At 39.2% G+C, this 18,915-nt stretch overlaps 2 protein-coding genes across 2 annotated transcripts in view; both read right to left on the reverse strand.

The window, feature by feature from the left end:
- The window catches only part of LOC309506746 (uncharacterized protein), a 101,963-nt gene that overhangs the window by 57,135 nt on the left and 25,913 nt on the right, over positions 1–18,915 (reverse strand). The window lies entirely within an intron of this gene.
- Positions 3,139–18,915, reverse strand: part of LOC309507523 (butyrophilin-like protein 2) — an 89,338-nt gene continuing 73,561 nt past the window's right edge. Inside the window, exon 5 of the mRNA XM_082181788.1 lies at positions 3,139–3,503. Within this exon, the coding sequence (XP_082037914.1) occupies positions 3,154–3,503 (350 nt within the window). The 3' untranslated portion in view covers positions 3,139–3,153. The remainder of the gene's footprint in view (positions 3,504–18,915) is intronic.

The raw sequence follows: 18,915 nt of genomic DNA on the forward strand, positions 1-18,915 counted from the left end.
ATAATAGTTAAAAGACATGGCTACAAGTGAGACTGTGTATCGTGATTCTGTACTATTCTGCTAGTTGAAAATGTATTATGCAGTAACTTAATATGAGAGAGTGTGTGTGACAGGATCTTGAACCACCCGCTTCTCTGACTCGCAAAAAGTGTTGCATCATCCTTATCCTGGCTCCACCTATTAAGGTGGGGCTAACTCCCACTCGTCGAATTGAACCAATCTTCATCTTGTTAAATTGGATAACTTTTCTAAATAAGTTTCATGATTTTAATTTATGCATTTTCTTATATTCTCTTAGAAATCTTTAACTTTCTCCTGTTTTCTCTCTTTCCCCCCAATAAAATAACTGTTTTATATATTCACGAGTGTTAGTCCTTTTTTTTTTTTTTTCTCTCCTTACATCAACAGAATCTCTTCAGTGACCTGGGTTACATAAGTGTTATTTAGCCTGTTGATTTTTCTTCATGGTATTCAGCTCAGCAGCAACGACAGGTTTTGCGACAGGTTTTTTTTTATTTTATTTTTTTACTTATTGGAATCGAAACTAGGAATCAATAATAATCAGAATTGAGAAGCAGAATCAGATTCATAATGGCTCAAATTCAAACGATACTCAACTCTATCTCTAATGCAGGCATGCCCATATAGAGGTGAATAAACATGTACTATCCCATCCAGGAAAACATGTTCAGAATCCATATGGAGGAGATTCTTTACTGTGAGACTGCAGAATTACACCAGGTAATGCATGAGCAGATTACAGTATTTACAATCATATTTATGACTGGATTTACATTGACTAGTTATGATAATCCAAATGTAATACTGTAAATAATCAACCAATGGAAATCATGTATTGATTAGACTCAGTCTTTTCTGTTTAATCTGTTCACTTACCTCTAAAACGTAAAAAGGGATCATCATCATCATCATCATCATCTAGGGAGAAAGAAAAACAATAACAACATTTCAGTCAAAGTTAACAAAAGCTTTAAAATGTAACAGGTTAAATGTTCAGTAATCATTATTTAATTATCACAATTGTATTAAATTATTTGTTGTTTAGCTATTATCAGTGATAATTTTAGTAGCATCCGCTGTAAAAAAAATGTTTTGTTGTTCTTATCAATTGGACAGTTGACACAAAAAAAAAAAAAATATATATATATATATATGAAACCAAAATTTAAATTAAATAAAATACAATAGAATTTGAAAGGAAAAAATAAATAAAATCACAGGTCAAATTTACTGCTTAAATAGCAGTCTCAATATAATTCAGACACAAAACAGCACAGACACAAAGAGTCTCTGGACACTTAAGACACATTTAAAAATATCCGAATGTTAATACAGTATATATATATATATATATATATATATATATATATATATATATATATATATATATATGTATATATATATATTATATATATATGTATATATATATATATATATATATATATATATAATATATATATATATATATATATATATATATATATATATATTATATATATATGTATATATATATATATATATAAAGTACAAGCAAACTTTAAAGGGGTCATGAGAATTTATTTTCTAATAATAAAAATTATTTTACAATGTTGGTATGATTTTTACATCAGAAATTATCATAATTTAGAAATTAAAGGGCATTTCCTGATTTTAGCCTCGGATTTGTAACCTCAATCGGAATTAAAATTCCCAAAACAACTGAAATTTCAATGGGTTTGTGAGGGGTGGTTCAAACCTTTTCTAATCTGTTCGATAGGATGTGTAAACACTTGATTGGATGGAAAACCGAAACTGGAAAGTTTTGCGCTTGTGCAATAACATAGAAATAGCATAATGACGCACAGAACGAGCTGATGTTGTCGTTGAACATAATAAATGACTTTTGTGCCAGTCTAAAATTGTCTTTCCACTCATCGTCTGTGAAGCTGCAGGACAACACTGTCCCATCAATGCTTGCTTCACACTCTCATCTGCAGACGCATTGTTTTGGGTGCGGGAATTGGCATTTTTACATGTCAAAAGATTAAATAAGATTTGAAGCTGTGATATGCACACATCAACCCGATCACTTTATTTAGCGTTCATGTAAGCATGTTCGGTAGTTTTACTGCATCCTCTTCAGGAGAAAGCAGTTCTCAGTGCCATCGAAGTTGTGCATTTCTTTTGTAATATACAGGCTTGATTACATTTTATTTTATCTATAAAATTGTTACTGTGATGAATATCATTTAATTTTAACATACAACATACAGGTACGCAATGTCAGTCACCTAAATGAGTGTCGCATCAGTCTTTTCACGTGATGCAAATGCCTGATGCCTCATAAGGATACTAAATCTAAATACTTTGGATGTTAAATATGTCCTCAGAGCTGTTCACTGTTTGTTTATCGGCAGGTTATGGACTCAAATTGAGCTGTTTTTAACCCAGTTTGTAACACAGTTGTACTGAGACAATCACATAGTTGAAAAGAAATAACCTCTTTCCTAACAGTGGGATCATTTGAAAGGTAAAGTTATTTCACAGTTTTTTTCTCATCACACTAATGTGTCAGTCAAAGACACGATGATGTAGAAGTAGGCGTTTATCTGATTCTGCAGAGCTGGTCTTTCGTCAAACTATAACATCATAATGTGACAACATCAGAAACGAGTCGTTTTCAGAGCTTGATTTGTATAAAAGTTGTTTTTGGACTAACAAGAAAGTTTTGAGTTATGAAACTTACAGTTTTTGTGCTATAATGACCTCTTATCAAAATATTATGGAAAAACTGATTTCTCAAATCATGACCCCTTTAAGCAAAAAAATAAAATAAAAAAAAATAAAATAAAAATAAAGTTAATGTGGTTTGAAATGTTAAGACAATAGATGTAGTGTTGAAACCCAAAATATAAATATTCAGTAATTTTGCATTTGTGAAACTTTAGTGGAACATGTTAATATGATGACCTTCATCAGTTTAAATTGTGCTTTAAGTGCTGAAACACTTTTTTTTTTGGCCACTGCGTGTTTTGACAGGCTTATTTGCATAACTAATTTTATTGACATTTTATAACAGAACTTGCTTTACGGCAAAGCCTGTCAAGACCGATTTTATAATGGTTAAAACTGCATCAACTTTTATTCATCTATTCACTTACCCTTTTCCAAAGTAAACTGAGTTGATAACACAGATCTCTTTTTGCTGTAAACTGTACATGTGTATTCTCCCTCATCTTCAGCTCTCAGATTGTCCAGACGGAGGGAGAAGTTTCCATGTTGAATCTGATCAGTAAAGAAATGAGCTCTATCATGATTTTCCTGCTGCTGGACCTCTGCTCGACTCTCACCATCTAGATACAGATGAACCAGAGCCTTAGTGTCTTTTCTTCTCCATTCCACCTTCAGATCCTCCACTGGTAAAGGTTTAACACTATAACAGCGCAAAACCACTGAAGATCCCAGACGAACAAGTGTGTCTTGAGAATACGTCACAGTGAACCCTGAAAATGAAAATGCAGTTTGTTTCTAATGTGAAGTATCATGAGGGGGATTTCTATCTATCTATCTATCTATCTATCTATCTATCTATCTATCTATCTATCTATCTATCTATCTATCTATCTATCTATCTATCTATCTATCTATCTATCTATCTATCTATCTATCTGTCTGTCTGTCTGTCTGTCTTCTCAATCGCTTTGGCACATTTTTGAAACAGTGTTAACATCCTCTAAACTGTAAGCTCAATTGTCACTGTTTTCTGGAACACCAGATCTCTAAGGCACGTCTGCAAAACATAGTAACTCACCCAAAACATTTAATTCATGCTTCAAAACCTCCTTATTGTGTCAAAAAAAAAAAAAAAAAAATATATATATATATATATCGTGTAAGCCAAAATGGTCAAAATGTTTAGATGTTTTTATTTGTTATAAACAAATTTCATGTTTTTTTATATTATTTTGTTGACTCTAACTGCTTTCTATACTGTACAGGAATGTCAGTTTTGTCTGCGTAAATTCAGATTCAGGGAGTATGTAGAAATTGACTGGGAAAAGTCAACACTGTCGTACACAAAAAGAAAATGAACATTTGCAGGGATGGGCAGTATTTCAGATACATGTATTTAAAATACGTATTTGAAGTATAAAATGCTATTTTGTATTTTAAAGCCTTTGGGGAAAAAAAATCTAAGATTTGTATACAGTTTTTCTCAGTCGCTTTGGTGCATTTCTCACATCACTATTTACATTTGCACAACAGTTAATGCAGTTCTCAAAACAATTAGTACAAACTGCAAAACCTAGTTGATAACCTGCAAAAGCGTGTCACTTGCTCAAAATGGAGATAGCTCATTCCTCAAAAGCAAGTATTTATGTCAATGAAAGTGTCAGTGTCATCAAGATGAAAAGTCCTGACACCATCGTTTATTAACAAGATAGTCAAATGGCTTTGTCATGTTTTCATTATGACAGTTTACTCTGTAAATGTTTTCCAATGCAAAAAAAGTCAGATCTTGGTGACACTCCCTGAAAATGCTCAAGACAGCACTATATACTATTTGCACAGCCATTTGAAAAATACAGTAAAGTTACACATTACTGTATTTAGTGAGGTAACTGAGTACAAGACACTGAATATATGTATGTTTCATATTTTTACTGCATATTCTCTTTGCAATTCTAAATTTGTGCACAGCATTGTGCAAAAGAAAAAAATACACCCTTATTTACAACAAACATAAACTTTGACTGACATGACATAAGCAAATGATAATGTTATATAACAGCAGAGAGTTGTATGAAAGCAATAGATGCATGTCCAAAAGCATTTGCAATTTGTTGGAAGGAATGAGAAACTGCTACTATGATGTGCACAAATGACTAAATGTTGTGGAGGTTGAACTAACTGTTGTGCAAATGTAAATAGTGATGTGAGAAATGCACCAAAGCGACTGAGAAAAACTGTAAATACATTTAAGATGAGTACTTTTGTATTTTCAAAATACATAAAATACTTTTTGCCAGTCAACCTCTTTCTCAGGGTGATTTTGTGCTTCAACTAGTTCAGTTGAGTGGGAAACTGAGTCCATGGCCCTGTCCCAAATGGCGCACTTCATGCGGACTTTCGGTCTCGTGGACTTGAATTGCGCGTTCTCGCTGAGTCTACGAGTCCGTAGGCCGTCCCATTTAGCATTTTAACGCTCTGAAGTGTGCTCAGCAGCGCCCCCTTTGTACCCTTGAAGCGGTCTTCCACGAAGCCTGCATAGATACAGGCTCCACGCACTTTAACTAGGAATCCTTGCGAAAGGCCAATCAGAGAACGGATGGGAGGAGAATTCGCTCACGGACAATTGTTGACATGGCTGAGAAGAAAATATTACGGTTTTATGTCCTAAATGTACATTTTACCAGTTGTTACCTACAGTTAATACAAACATTATGGTCATCGATCAGGGGTTGATGTCTCAAACATAATAATAGTGCGTTGGATAATACAATCACATTATGATTAATTAAATAAATAGAACCGAATGGCAGGGCTTTATTGAGTCATATAGGCTATGTAAACATAGTATGAATATTGAAACCTGTAAATTGAAAAAAGTATGTTTAAATTATGTTTTAAAATTGTAATCTTAGTTCAAATGGAACATTATGTATTATTATGTAGCCTACAACTGTATACATCATTTAAATAAGCATATTGTATTGTCTAATGCCCAGGTGGCATGCACAATATCAATATATAGAACTGTAAAAGTAGGCTGTGTAGTTGACATGCAAAAATGTGATTTATCCTGTCCAACAACAACCAGACTGTTATTTCCGGCGTGCCGATCGAGTCTGTCCCAAAAATACCTCTCAATGCACCCTCGTGGACTCGCGCCAAGGGCCCTATAGGTCTGCACTACATGACGTCACCAAAGTGCGGACTCTGAGGAAGTCCACAAGTCCGGAGTGTGGACCTAAGGGCCTAAGATGTGTGTAGTGTCAGTGGTAAGAGTGCCCTCTGCTGGCGTTCAAGAGCATTCACAGCTGGCGGGAGTGACAGTATTTATATAGTACTGATGTATCATGTAGCTGATGCTGTTCAGAGCTGTGATGTTCCTCCATGTTCAAAAATGGTGGATATTGTGCTGTCAGCAAACTCTATATAAAACTCCACATATACATATACATACTTGATTGGTTGATTGGTAATATTGTGATTCCTATTTCATTACAATGGCAGGCCAATTGCCAATTTAGCAAACATTACAAACATTCCATGTCATCATTATTTTTTTTTATGGAATTTAACATATCTGACAGATTTTGATCAATGAATGGATCATTTTACATGTGATGGCTCACACAATGAAATAATTGTTTAGAAGTTGTGAAGAGTTTGACAGTTTCACTGAGAATTAACTCATCAGTTTTGATCAACAAGCCGTGTGCATTTAGTCATTGTGTAAATTGTAGACAATTGAACTTTAGGCTGTTTCTCAATTCCAAGAACGCCAAGAGCGGACTTGCGTTCTCGTCGAGACCCCCATCTCAGCGAATAGCGGTTAACGACCAAAGCACAATAAATGCAACATAACATCACAAACAAATTTCACAACCTATTAACATTTCTTTCATGTTATTATAGACATTATTTTCATATAAGTTTTGATCTGTTTTATTTTACCGTGTGTATTTATGAAAATGAGTAGCCTGTGTTTACTTGTCAATGTTAAAGGAGCATTGCGTAGGTTCTGAAATTTCTAACAGTTACTGACACCAGTGGCCGTTAGAGGAACTGCAGGCAGTCTCATGCTCGTTCTCGGTGCGCACACGCTCGTACGACCACATCAACCAGGGTTGCCGCAACAACCACTGAAGGCTCATCGAGATTCACCAGCATAATGTTTGAGGTAAGAAAACACCATTTGAAAACACTACCGATTGCCGCTGCTTACTAATAATGGCTGCCGTGCCGTACGGATGTAAGCCCAAGTAGACGAGAACGCGCATGACGTCACATTTTGTGAATTTTCGCGCTGATTCGGGCCCGACTCCTCCACACACAATTGAGCCTACAGGCTGATAGAGGCAACCGTGGTGGACAGTCAAGGTGTCATTCTTTTTATTACATCATGGTTGGCTCATACATGTACAAATGAAAACTCTATCTTAAAGATTTTTTTAAGTAAAAACCTACACACAGCTCCTTTAAAGGTGCCCTAGAATGTGAAATTGAATTTATCTTGGCATAGTTAAATAACAAGAGTTCAGTACATGGACATGACATACAGTGAGTCTCAAACACCATTGTTTTCTCCTTCTTATTTAAATCTCGTTTTTGAAAAACACCCCTGAAAAATAGGCGAATCTCACATAACACCCGACTGTGACACAACAGTCAGGATCATTAATATGTACGCCTCCAAAAATTTGCATATGCCAGCCCATGTTCAATGCCAGGCTGAACTGCGCCCTCCCTGGATGCTATAACGTTACCTAGTAGTCAGCTGCAAATATGGCTTGACCCCAAAAAAATTCTAACAAAAGGTTTCTCAGTGGTTTACAGTAGTATCAGATGTACTTAAAAACATACTAAAAGTTTGACTCCAAGAAAGGCCCCATTTTCAAAATGGCCGCTGTCAGGACCTTAAAATGACCATTACTCCTTTGTATTCCTCCTAGACCAGGAATACTGGTGCTAGATACATGTTTGGGCCATGTAATATTCTAATTAACATATTTGCGTGATAGATAAGTGATTATAGTACAATTATATATTAAAGCAATTGGTTACAAGCATATTTATGCAAAAAATAAGTAAAATTTCCCTTAAGGCGAGACCCTACAGGTGAATAGGGTAAAAAATTTAACTAGCAGATATCACCATGAAACTTTCTCAGTTGATTGTCTACATTAAGATGAGAAAAAAATGTATTACAAGTTTACTGTAATTTAATGTTTAAATATGCAAATTAGGCATTATCTAATTAAATATGCACTTATTTGCATATAAAAAAACAAAATCTGAGTATTGGATAAAGCCAGGTTCAAAATAATTTGTTCATTGTGTTCACATATTAGATGGAAAAAAATTACGGTGTATGTGATGACAGGGTGCAGGGTGCTCCAGCAATCGTGGAGCAGCGGGATGATTTAGAACACCAACTTTTGTTGAATTTATGAGAAATCTACAGACGCAAACAGACAAAGTGTAGTAAAATAAAGACCTAAATGCAGGGATTAAAGTGAAAAAAATTCTTCTGACTGAAATTTTTTTTTAGGCCAAGTCATATACCTTTTTATATAGTCGAGACCAATAGCGTTTTAAGGGGATACGTTTTAAACCGCTTTAATATTGCCAGTAGGCGTATCAGTGAACAGTTGCAAAATCAAATGAATAAATAATAAACAGGTTTCTTCACCTAAGTTAGGGCTGCACGATTATTACAAAAATCATAATTGTTGATTATTCCCTTCGAATTGTAATTGCGATTTATTAATTATGATTATCAAAGTTTACATTGAATATATATATAAACAAATTTTGTTTAAACATGTTCTAATTTGCCTATATATATACATATACATACATATACACGTATATATTATATAGGCAAATTATAACAAGTTTACACAAAATTTGTTAACACACACAAGTACTTTTCCCCTTTATTTAACATAAATTGTAAGAATGACTAATAGTAAAGACTAGTAGCCTACTAATAAATAAACATTATGCTAAAGCTATTAAATAGCAGTTCCAAACTAGTTTTTGTTAATACAATGTTGGTATGAGCCACTACAGTCATTTAAAAATATAAAAAATAACACAAAGAAAAATAGTGGCATTTTGGGGTTAATATGGAAATGACAGTTACCATGGTGAATACACAATATTAACAGTTCTGTTAATGAAACATGGAAACTGCTCCTGGCGAATAGAATGAAAATCATACCTGCATTACTTTTATTTCGTGTAATTTACAACGTAACGGCGTTGCATGCTCGTAGTTTCTTTTGCACTTTATATACAGTGAGGCGATATACAGCGCGCGCCGCCGCATTTGCGCGTGCAATTGAAGAGTGTGCGCTACGAGAACAGGATAACGGCTGACAGGACAAGAAAGTCCGTCTTTCTGAGGTGAAAAACTTTATTTCAGCGTACACTTATGTCACTGCCTGGTAGTTCCTATTGTGCTGTGTTTTCTGAAGTAGTCATTATTCGCCTCTCATAACATAACATGTTCTAAACACGCACGCAGAGTGGAAAAGGAGGAGCGGAGGAGAGAAGCGCGGGGAGCAAGGATCACAGCGTAAATTTGAACTATATCGATATGCGATATGGTCTAATTCCATATCGCATTTAAAAAATATATAGATATATCGCCCAGCCTTACCTGCATTATAAGTGTGTCCACGGTAACTGAAATATAGTTCTCTCTACCTCAGCGCTCAACTGTAGCCTGACATGCACTTCCCGTGAGCGGTAATTGAAAACCCGGAGTGGATCATAAGCGAAGTGATTACAGAATGCTTAGAGTGGAGAGAGGAACGTGCTTTTGCTTCACTGCAGGCTTTGATCACATCCCCCACAGCAGGGTGAATACACCTCGTCTTTCCTTAATTTAAGACCTATTCAAACTAAAATTAAGACATTTATTACACTATTTGAGAAATGAAAGCCTATTTACGGCCTTAAATTTATGAAAAGTGAATTTAAGACAATAAGGACAGACTGGAACCCTGCAATTGACGGAAATCCGTCATAGACTTGCTGCAATTAACGGAAATCCGTCGTAGCGACGGAGAACTTTAATCCCTGCCTAAATGTGTATTTCAGACTCTTTTTTGCCACAAGTCTGAAAGAAGACATGTTATTGAAGACAAATATCCCAAAATCTCAAAATTGACCAGTAAAAAAAAAAAAAAACGATGCTTTTGCCTGCCGTGTCTCGCCTTAAGGCCTATTTATACTTCTGCGTCGGGCCTACGCCGAAGCCTCTACGCTGTAGGCAACGCGTTGGTTTTCATTTATACTTCTGCGTTGTTGTCCGCGTTGACGCGCAATTACACTTGCAGAGGGAGCATGTGAAACCCGAGGGAGGGGTTCTAGCAGACCAATCACAGCACTTGCGTCCGCATAGAGTTGACGCGTTGTTACTTTTTTGGAGAGGTGCACGTCAGGGTACGCCGAAGGGTACGAGCGCTACACACAGCCTATGACGTAGCTACGGCATGAGTTTGACGCATAAGTATAAAACAGGCTTAAGTAATTGCATATTTCTCCTTTCTCATATCGTTTTGCCTAGTGTTGGTGGTTTCTGTGGTTCATAACCATTCTTTTGATTCCAATAAATAATAAATTCATTAGAACCATGTGGTACTGTCAAATTAGTGAAAACAGGGCTGCCACGTGAAGGCATGTGCTGATTGTCTGAACCTGTATAGAATCACACCAATTCATTGGCTGATGGCGCGGGCGCCTCCTCAGTGGCGCAACTTGAGAGCGGAATGACTTGGACAAAACTTTGGTGACATAACCAGGTCTAGGCCATAGAAACACCTTCACAAGACCTGGGGCAAACTCCATACAAGGCTCACTCACAGAAAGTGCCTGCAGATCCCCCACGCGTTTGAGAGAGGCCAACGCTAACAAAAGTGCCACCTTGAGAGTAAGAATCCGGTCCGGAGCTGACTCCAAGGGTTCAAAGGAAGGCTCTAATAGCCCCTCCAGAACAACTGATAAATCCCAGGTGGGGACACTAATAGGATGTGCAGGCCTCAAGTGTCTAACTCCACGCTTAAACGAGGAGACCAGACAGTGTTTACCTAAGGGGACCTCGTCTGACTCCTGATAGGCAGCGATAGCTGACATAAACTCTAAAGGTAGTTGCAGCCACTCCAGCCACAAATTTATCCTGCAGGAATTCCAGCACCAAACCGACCGGGCAGCTGACAGGGTCCACTGCATGAGCCGAACACCAAGACTCAAAAACCTTGCTCTTAGAGAAATACAGCAGTCTAGTAGAAGGCGCACGAGCGTTATCAATGGTCTCCCAAACATCAGCGGGAAGACCAGACGCCACTGTCGCTAGCGACTGCCTCTTATCGCCCACAGCCTCCATGTCTCGGGTCAAGTATGCCAATTCCTGCTCTGGAGCTGAGACAGCAGATCTCTCCTGATAGGAATCTGCCAAGGGGACTCCTCCACCAGGGAGCTCAGTTCCGAGAACCACGTCTGGGATGGCCAGAATAGGGCTACCAGAAGGAGGCGGATCCCACACTCCCTCACTCTGCAAAGGACTGCAGGGATTTGCTTGAATGGAGGGAATACATACAGTCTCAACTCCAGCCACGGATGAGCGAGGGCATCTATCCACAGAGGTATCGGATGAGCTGAGACAAGGAAAACCATAGGGGGCACTGTGTCGAGCTCTGTGATGCAAAGAGGTCCGCCTCGCCAAACATGCTCCAAATTAGAGCCACTGTTTAGCAGTGCAACATCCATTCCCCCGACTTGAGCTTCTGTCTCGACAGAAAGTCCGCTGCGATGTTCAGGTCCCCTGGAACGGGAACTGCTCTCAGCGAAAGAAACCTGTCTTAAGCCCAAAGGAGGAGGAGGCGGTGTGCATGCCTGTCGAGGGTGCGCGACCACGAGCCCCCCTGCCGATTTACATGGGACACCACTGCCATGTTGTCCGTCCTGACAATGACATGAGTCCATCAGGGCCGGGAGAAATTGATCCAGGGCCAGAGAGACAGCTTGCCACTTGAGGCAATTTATGTGCCATGAAAGAAGCTTGCCCGTCTAAACATCGTACGCCGGTCTGCCCTTGAAGACCGCACCCCAACAAGTCAAAGAGGCGTCCGTCGTGACAACCTGCCAACGGCAAACTACACTCATCTTGACGCCCTGAAGTAAAAAGGGGGAGTCTTTCCACCTCCAAAGAGCGTGAAGGCAACTGCGCAACACTCTCAGCAGGCGAAGGGCGGATTCCCCTGAGTTTCATCCAGCACAGGAATGGTCTCATATGAGGGAGACCCAAGGGCAGCACAGGAGAGGCTGCTGCCATGAGCCCCAGAAGCCTGTGACATGGCTGAGCCTGAAACGGGCCAAACACGCACGGAGACTGGAAACTCCAGCAGGGGCCAGACCATAGACTGTAAAACAATATGGACGTAGTGTCCGTGACGTCACCCGTAGGTTTCTGAAGAGCATTTTTGAAGCCTAAAGTGGGCGGAGCCGGCCGTCGCCATCTTGGCCTCGCGTCACTCCCGGATAACAGAAAATGGGCAAAGAGGCGGGGCGGGTGGGGAGGTTATGCTATGCTATATGCTACTGACAGTACCAAGTCTGCGACTGCACAGGACCTCGCGCTAAAGTGACAGTTGATGATGTAAAGCCAATTAAAAGTTCCTGTTTTTGCCCTTCGAAATATTATAATAGTTAAAAGACATGGCAACAAGTGAGACTGTGTATCGTGATTCTGTACTATTCTGCTAGTTGAAAATGTATATGCAGTAACTTAATATTACTCTGAGAGAGTGTGTGTGACAGTGATTTATGTGCATACATGTCAGTCACTCTTTTTTTATAGTCTATGGTCCGTCAGCGCGGCATCACTCGTCAAGAGCTTATTCAGTCCATTTTAAATTCTGATTTTGGCCGCCTCTCAAATGGGTTAAACCATAGATATATTAACATTACCTATGAAGTTCAAGTAAATGCGCTGGAAATCCACGCTCATGTAAGGATGTGCATTTATTGCATGGACGGAGAAAGCGCCGACACCAGCAGGATTTCATCTGACGGTACATAAGCATATTATAATCTATCTGTTCCGTGAGAGCAGAACAAACAAACCTTTATTGACGTTTTTAAATCTGAAAACTCCAAAAAGCAACAAAATTGTCAGACATCCATTAGTGCATGTTCACAGAGGAAAACAACTGAAATACAGCGCTGGTTGTTCTCTCGAACGATACTCGACGACAACGACGGAATCCTAAGCCATGGGCGAAGTAATGGGTGTATTAAATTGTATGAAATAATCCCGAAAAAAGCACAAACACTGCAGAGGTGGCAAGTTCAGCAGCTAAAATTTGCTGAGGTGAAGTGACGCGGCTAACAGCAGACAAACGGCTAGCAATGACATCAGCGGGAATCCATCTGTCACTCAAGTGGCCACACCCTTAATTATGCAGAACTTTAAATATTAATCAACTAAACGGATGAGTTATAAAAAAATTCACCCCCCTCACAGTTGTCATGAAGGGCAAAATTAGCTGTATAGACCAAAGCCACAGACAGACACCAGGCTGTAAACACGTTTTTTTCACGTTGTAAAATTTGGCATTTTAACATGGGGGAGATACAGATTTGACTCACTTTTGACACCAGCCTCAAGCGGCCAGTCAACGAATTGCAGTTTAACTCACTTCCGTGTTGGTTTCAAGAGAGAGACGGGGAGGTTGCCGCTTGGGCCAGACGGGCCTGCATCGAGAGAGAATCAAGTTGGGCACCCAGGAAAGTGGTCTGCTGAGAAGGAGTTAAGACATTCTTCTGAGCATTCAACCTGAGACCAAGAGACCGGAGGTGGTGGAGAATGACGTCCCTGTGACGAAACACCAACTCTCTGGAATGAGCCAGAATGAGCTAGTCGTCTAGATAATTTAGTACACAGATACCCTGGAGCCTCAAGGGGGCCAGAGCTGCATGCACTTGGAGAATGTCCGTGGAGCCAAAGTTGGACCAAATGGAAGGACCCGATACTGATACGCCTTTCCCCCAAAGGCGTATCTAACCTAAGGTTTAGTATAATGCCACCTTTATACTCAAAAACATCTATATAGTCCAGTCATTTTAAGCCAAAATGGGGGTCAACCTTGAACAAATTGCAACAGAAGCAAACTCAACTGATTTTGTATCCTCAATATGTCCTGAGTAAGGGGAAAAAAAGTCCCGAAGAATCCCATTAGGGGAAAGTTTCGAAAAAGACCCAAATATAGCCTATACGCCTATTCATTCTTTTTCTTATGTGAATAGGTAAAATTTTTAACCTTTAGATATCACCATGAAAATGACTGAGTTTTATTACTTGCATCAAGACAAACAAAAATGTATTACAACTTTTTTTTAATTGTTTGTTAACATGGACAAACGGTGCATAATATAATTACGTATGTGCTAATTTGCATAAATACCACAACAGATCTAAACATTGGGTCTAGCCAGGTGAAAATTTCTCGTTGAATCTTGTTGACATATAACAGTAAAATACTTAATGTTAAGGTCTGAATGGAACCCATTTAGGCTACCCATGAACATGAATACTTAGAGGCAGGAAGAAGTACTTTAAACCAGCCTTTATTAATTATTATTGCAGAGATGGGGTTTGGGGCTGGGTCCGTGGGACTGTTTTTGGGGATTCCCTTTTTATTTTACTTACCTTTTGTCTTCTGCATTCTCCTTACCATTGTCTCCTGTTCTTCCCTCAGACTCGTCCCCCAGAAACAGTCCCACGGACCCAGCCCCAAACCCCATCTCTTAAAAATTAATAAAGGCTGGTAGATTATGCACCGTTATATTATAGCATTATAGATTATAGCAGGTCCTACGCTCTGGAACTCGCTCCCTCTTAGTATTAGAGCAGCTACTTCTGTCGAGTGTTTTAAATCATTACTAAAAACTCATCTGTTTGCATTGGCGTTCTAATATTGGCTGAGCTGTGACATTTTATTCTTTGTTGTTTTTAAATATTTTTGGAATAGTTTTGTATTTTATGTTATTTTTATGCCTGTACAGCACTTTGGGGCAGTAGTGACTGCTTGTAAATGTGCTTTATAAATAAACTTTGACCTTGACCTTGACCTTGACCGTTTGTCCATGTTAACAAACAATTTCAAAAAACTTGTAATACAATTTTTGTTTATCTTGATGTAAGTAATCAACTCAGTAATTTTCATGGTGATATCTAAGGTTTTAAATTTTTACCCTATAGGCTACGTGCACAAGCGTCGTGACGAACTTCCGCTATTGTCAGAAGTCGGCATATCAGTTTCCGGTTTACTTGCGCGTCGCCCAAAATGTCTATTTCGTGCAGCGAAATTTAAGCTTAAAGGAGAACTTGGTAACTTTTTTAACTTAATAAAACTGTCTAGAAATCATTTGGATGGTTAAACAACCTGTTCTGGTGATATTGGTGACTTTCCCCGCTCCCCCCAGCGTTCCCAGGCGGAAAACCAACCTTGCAACTTGCGCACTGCCGTCCCGGCAAAGTGAAATTGGAAGTCTCGTGAGAAGCGAGAACTAGACCGAGAACGACCGCGAAACACAAATTGCTTTACGGCAATTCGACATAAACACACACGCATGTATGATGTATTACCAGATTACCCACCTCGGTAGACATAGTTCCACACGATACAGTTGGCTTGCTCCGATCAAAACAAACGCACATGAGCAGCGGTAGAGAGGGGGAGGAGGCCGCCGCAAGTGAGTTTTTTACGACTGTGTTGTGAAATATACGCCCCCCCACAGATGTAGGGGGAGCTCGTGGGGAAAACATGCGACAACAAAAGGGAAAATCAGCGAAGAAGTGACTAGAGTTCGCTAGAGTTACAGAGTTCTCCTTTAAAGGGGTCATATAATGCCATTTTTGTACAAGCTAATATGTTTCTTTAGGGTCTAAATTAAAAGTTTGTAATATACTTTAATTAAAAATTCTCATTAGTATTGTAAGAAAACACAAATTTTACCTGGTCAAAAACAGCTCTGTTTTCAGCACGCCGTTTCAGTGCATGTGTCTTTAAATGATAATGAGCTTTGCTCACCCCGCCCCTCTGTTCTGTGGGGCGTTCTGAAACAACGCACGTGGACCGTTGCCTTGACAACAGTTGAGGTTATATTTTGGAACAAGAATGGCAACGGGAGTTTCTGGGGATACGTCTTTGCAACCATACCAATTTGAACCTGATTCGGACTCTGAACAAGATGACGGCCCCGAAGAAGTTCGACCATTACGGCTCGGACAGGACGTTTCTGAATGGTTGGTTAACGTAATGTCATTTTGATCTATTTTTGTATGTACTGGCACGGTAGAATAGTGAGATACAAACGCTATGTGTTTAACTTTAATTATGTATAGGTTAGTTCGTTGACAGATTGATGCTGAAAAACGTTTTTTGTAAATGTTAACCTTCTCAATGATGCGTATTGCGTAACGTTATGTCTGTGTTGACTGTAGCAGTAGTTGAAAGATACCTAATAATTTGTCGTAAAGTACGTTTATGTTCACGTCGTTACATAGAAAACATGCCGTAATGTACCCTACGATGCAGTAATGAGTGTAAACATTAGCCACATTCATCATAAAGTGCAAGCGATTTGCAAAGATTAATATACAGGTTAATAAAACGTTATACTTACTTCTTCTGGAATTGCAGCAGGCACACGAATAGTTGGTACAGATTCGTTTTTCAGTAGCAGCCTCTTAGCAAACCCAGCTTTATACTGACACTCGTTTAAAAGGCAGTCTGGTGAGAAATGATTAGCGCAAACATAATGGCATTTAGATTGATCGTTGGGAATATTTCCTTCAAAAACAAAACTCAGCCACTGCGTCTTCAGCGGGTTGGATTTCGGAATAGTAAAATGACTGCTGTGTTCCTTATTACATCTAAGAACAGAACACCACAATCGCTTAGACGCCATTCTGCTCCAAGATATATACAACAACGGCGGACTACTATGACGACAGCTGTCACAGCTCGCTCAGGGCGGGTCTTGTGTTGAAACACTGCTGTCACTCAACAATCTTGGGGCGTTGGATATTGTGACGTCACAATATCGAACGGCTTGATTTGAGACAGGGGAAAACATATAAGGAGATTAAAACAAAACCACTGGATGGATTTTTATCATGATATGATGGTTGTGTACAGGCACTGCCAACAGACATTTCAGTGCAATCAACTTGTAAAAGTGCATGTACCATTATATGACCCCTTTAAATTGCTGTTAGCGACTTGAAGCAGAGCAAAGTGACACACAGCAGTGATCCTTACGTACCCATGTTAACAGGTCAGAGCTTTCACACTGCACACGGTTGCAGTCCGTCGATCCGTTCCAGGAGCGGTGCGTATACAGCAGTGCAGAGATTGTTCCCACACCGAGTCTATTTCTGCTGTGCTGCACGTGCTGAATTAAAGTGACAGCGCATGTTTCGTGGTCAAAATGAACAAAGATTGACCTGAAAATGTAGTAATTTCACCATAAATGCGTTTAATTAAATATTATAAACTGCAATTTAAACAACACACGCACTCTTTTTGCTACTGTAGAGAGACTGACAAACCCCCCAAGCCAGATTCCCAGTGAAATGCTCTCAAACAGCAAGTGCAGTGAGTTTGCTTCCTTCTTCTCTGACAAAATCAATAATATCAGAAAGGTGATCAGCACATCATTGAGTTGCGCTGGGGTCAGACAGATCAGACCACCTGAAAAAGTAGTAACTTTGTCTGATTTCAATAAAATTGATGGCAAAATTTTGGTAGAAACCGTACAGCACCTTAAAACATCAACATGCGCTCTTGACACACTTCCCACATCTTTTTTTAAAAGTGTGCTAAACAGTTTAGAAGCAGATCTTCTAGAAGTGGTAAATGCCTCACTTCTCTCTGGGAGTTTTCCAAACTCCCTGAAAACTGCAGTTGTCAAGCCCCTCCTGAAAAAGAACAATCTGGATAAGACCATATTAAGCAACTATAGACCGATCTCAAATCTTCCTTTCATAGGCAAGATCATAGAAAAAGTTGTCTTCAATCAGCTGAACAAATTCTTAAGCTCGAATGGATACTTTGACAATTTTCAATCTGGTTTCCGACCGCATCACAGCACAGAGACAGCTCTCATAAAGATAATAAACGATATTCGCTTAAATACTGATTCAGGCAAATTATCAGTGCTGGTACTACTCGACCTCAGTGCTGCATTTGACACTGTCGATCATAACATACTCCTTGACAGGCTGGAAAACTGGGTGGGGCTTTCTGGGATAGTCCTAAAATGGTTCAGGTCATACTTAGATGAGAGAGGTTATTATGTGAGTATAGGAGACCATAAGTCTGAGTGGACATCCATGACATGCGGAGTCCCTCAAGGCTCAATTCTTGCGCCACTCCTGTTCAACCTGTATATGCTCCCAATGAGCCAAATAATGAGAAAGAACCAAATTGCTTACCACAGCTATGCAGACGATACACAGCTGTACTTAGCCCTATCGCCTAACGATTACAGCCCAATTGACTCCCTGTGCCGATGCATTGATGAAGTCAACAGTTGGATGTGCCAAAACTTTCTTCAGTTAAACAAAGACAAAACTGAAGTCATTGCGTTTGGAAACAAAGATGAAGTTCTCAAGGTGAACGCATACCTTCACTCCAGGGGTCAAACAACTAAAAATCAAGTCAGGAATCTTGGTGTGACACTAGAGTCAGACCTTAGTTTCAGTAGTCATGTCAAAGCAATAACTAAATCAGCATACTATCATCTAAAAAATATTGCAAGAATTAGATGCTTTGTTTCCAGACAAGACTTAGAGAAACTTGTGCATGCTTTCATCACCAGCAGGGTAGATTATTGTAATGGTCTCCTCACTGGCCTTTCCAAAAAGACCATAAGACAGTTGCAGCTCATACAGAACGCGGCCGCCAGGATTCTGAGCAGAACCAGAAAATATGAACATATCACACCAGTCCTCAGGTCTCTACACTGGCTCCCAGTTAGATTTAGGATTGATTTTAAAGTATTATTACTGGTATATAAATCATTCAATGGCCTAGGACCTCAATACATTGCAGATATGCTCACTGAATATAAACCCAACAGATCACTCAGATCATTAGGATCATATCAGCT

This window comes from Leuciscus leuciscus, assembly GCF_965113295.1.
Source record: "Leuciscus leuciscus genome assembly, chromosome: 1".
NCBI classification, from domain to species: Eukaryota; Metazoa; Chordata; class Actinopteri; order Cypriniformes; family Leuciscidae; genus Leuciscus; species Leuciscus leuciscus.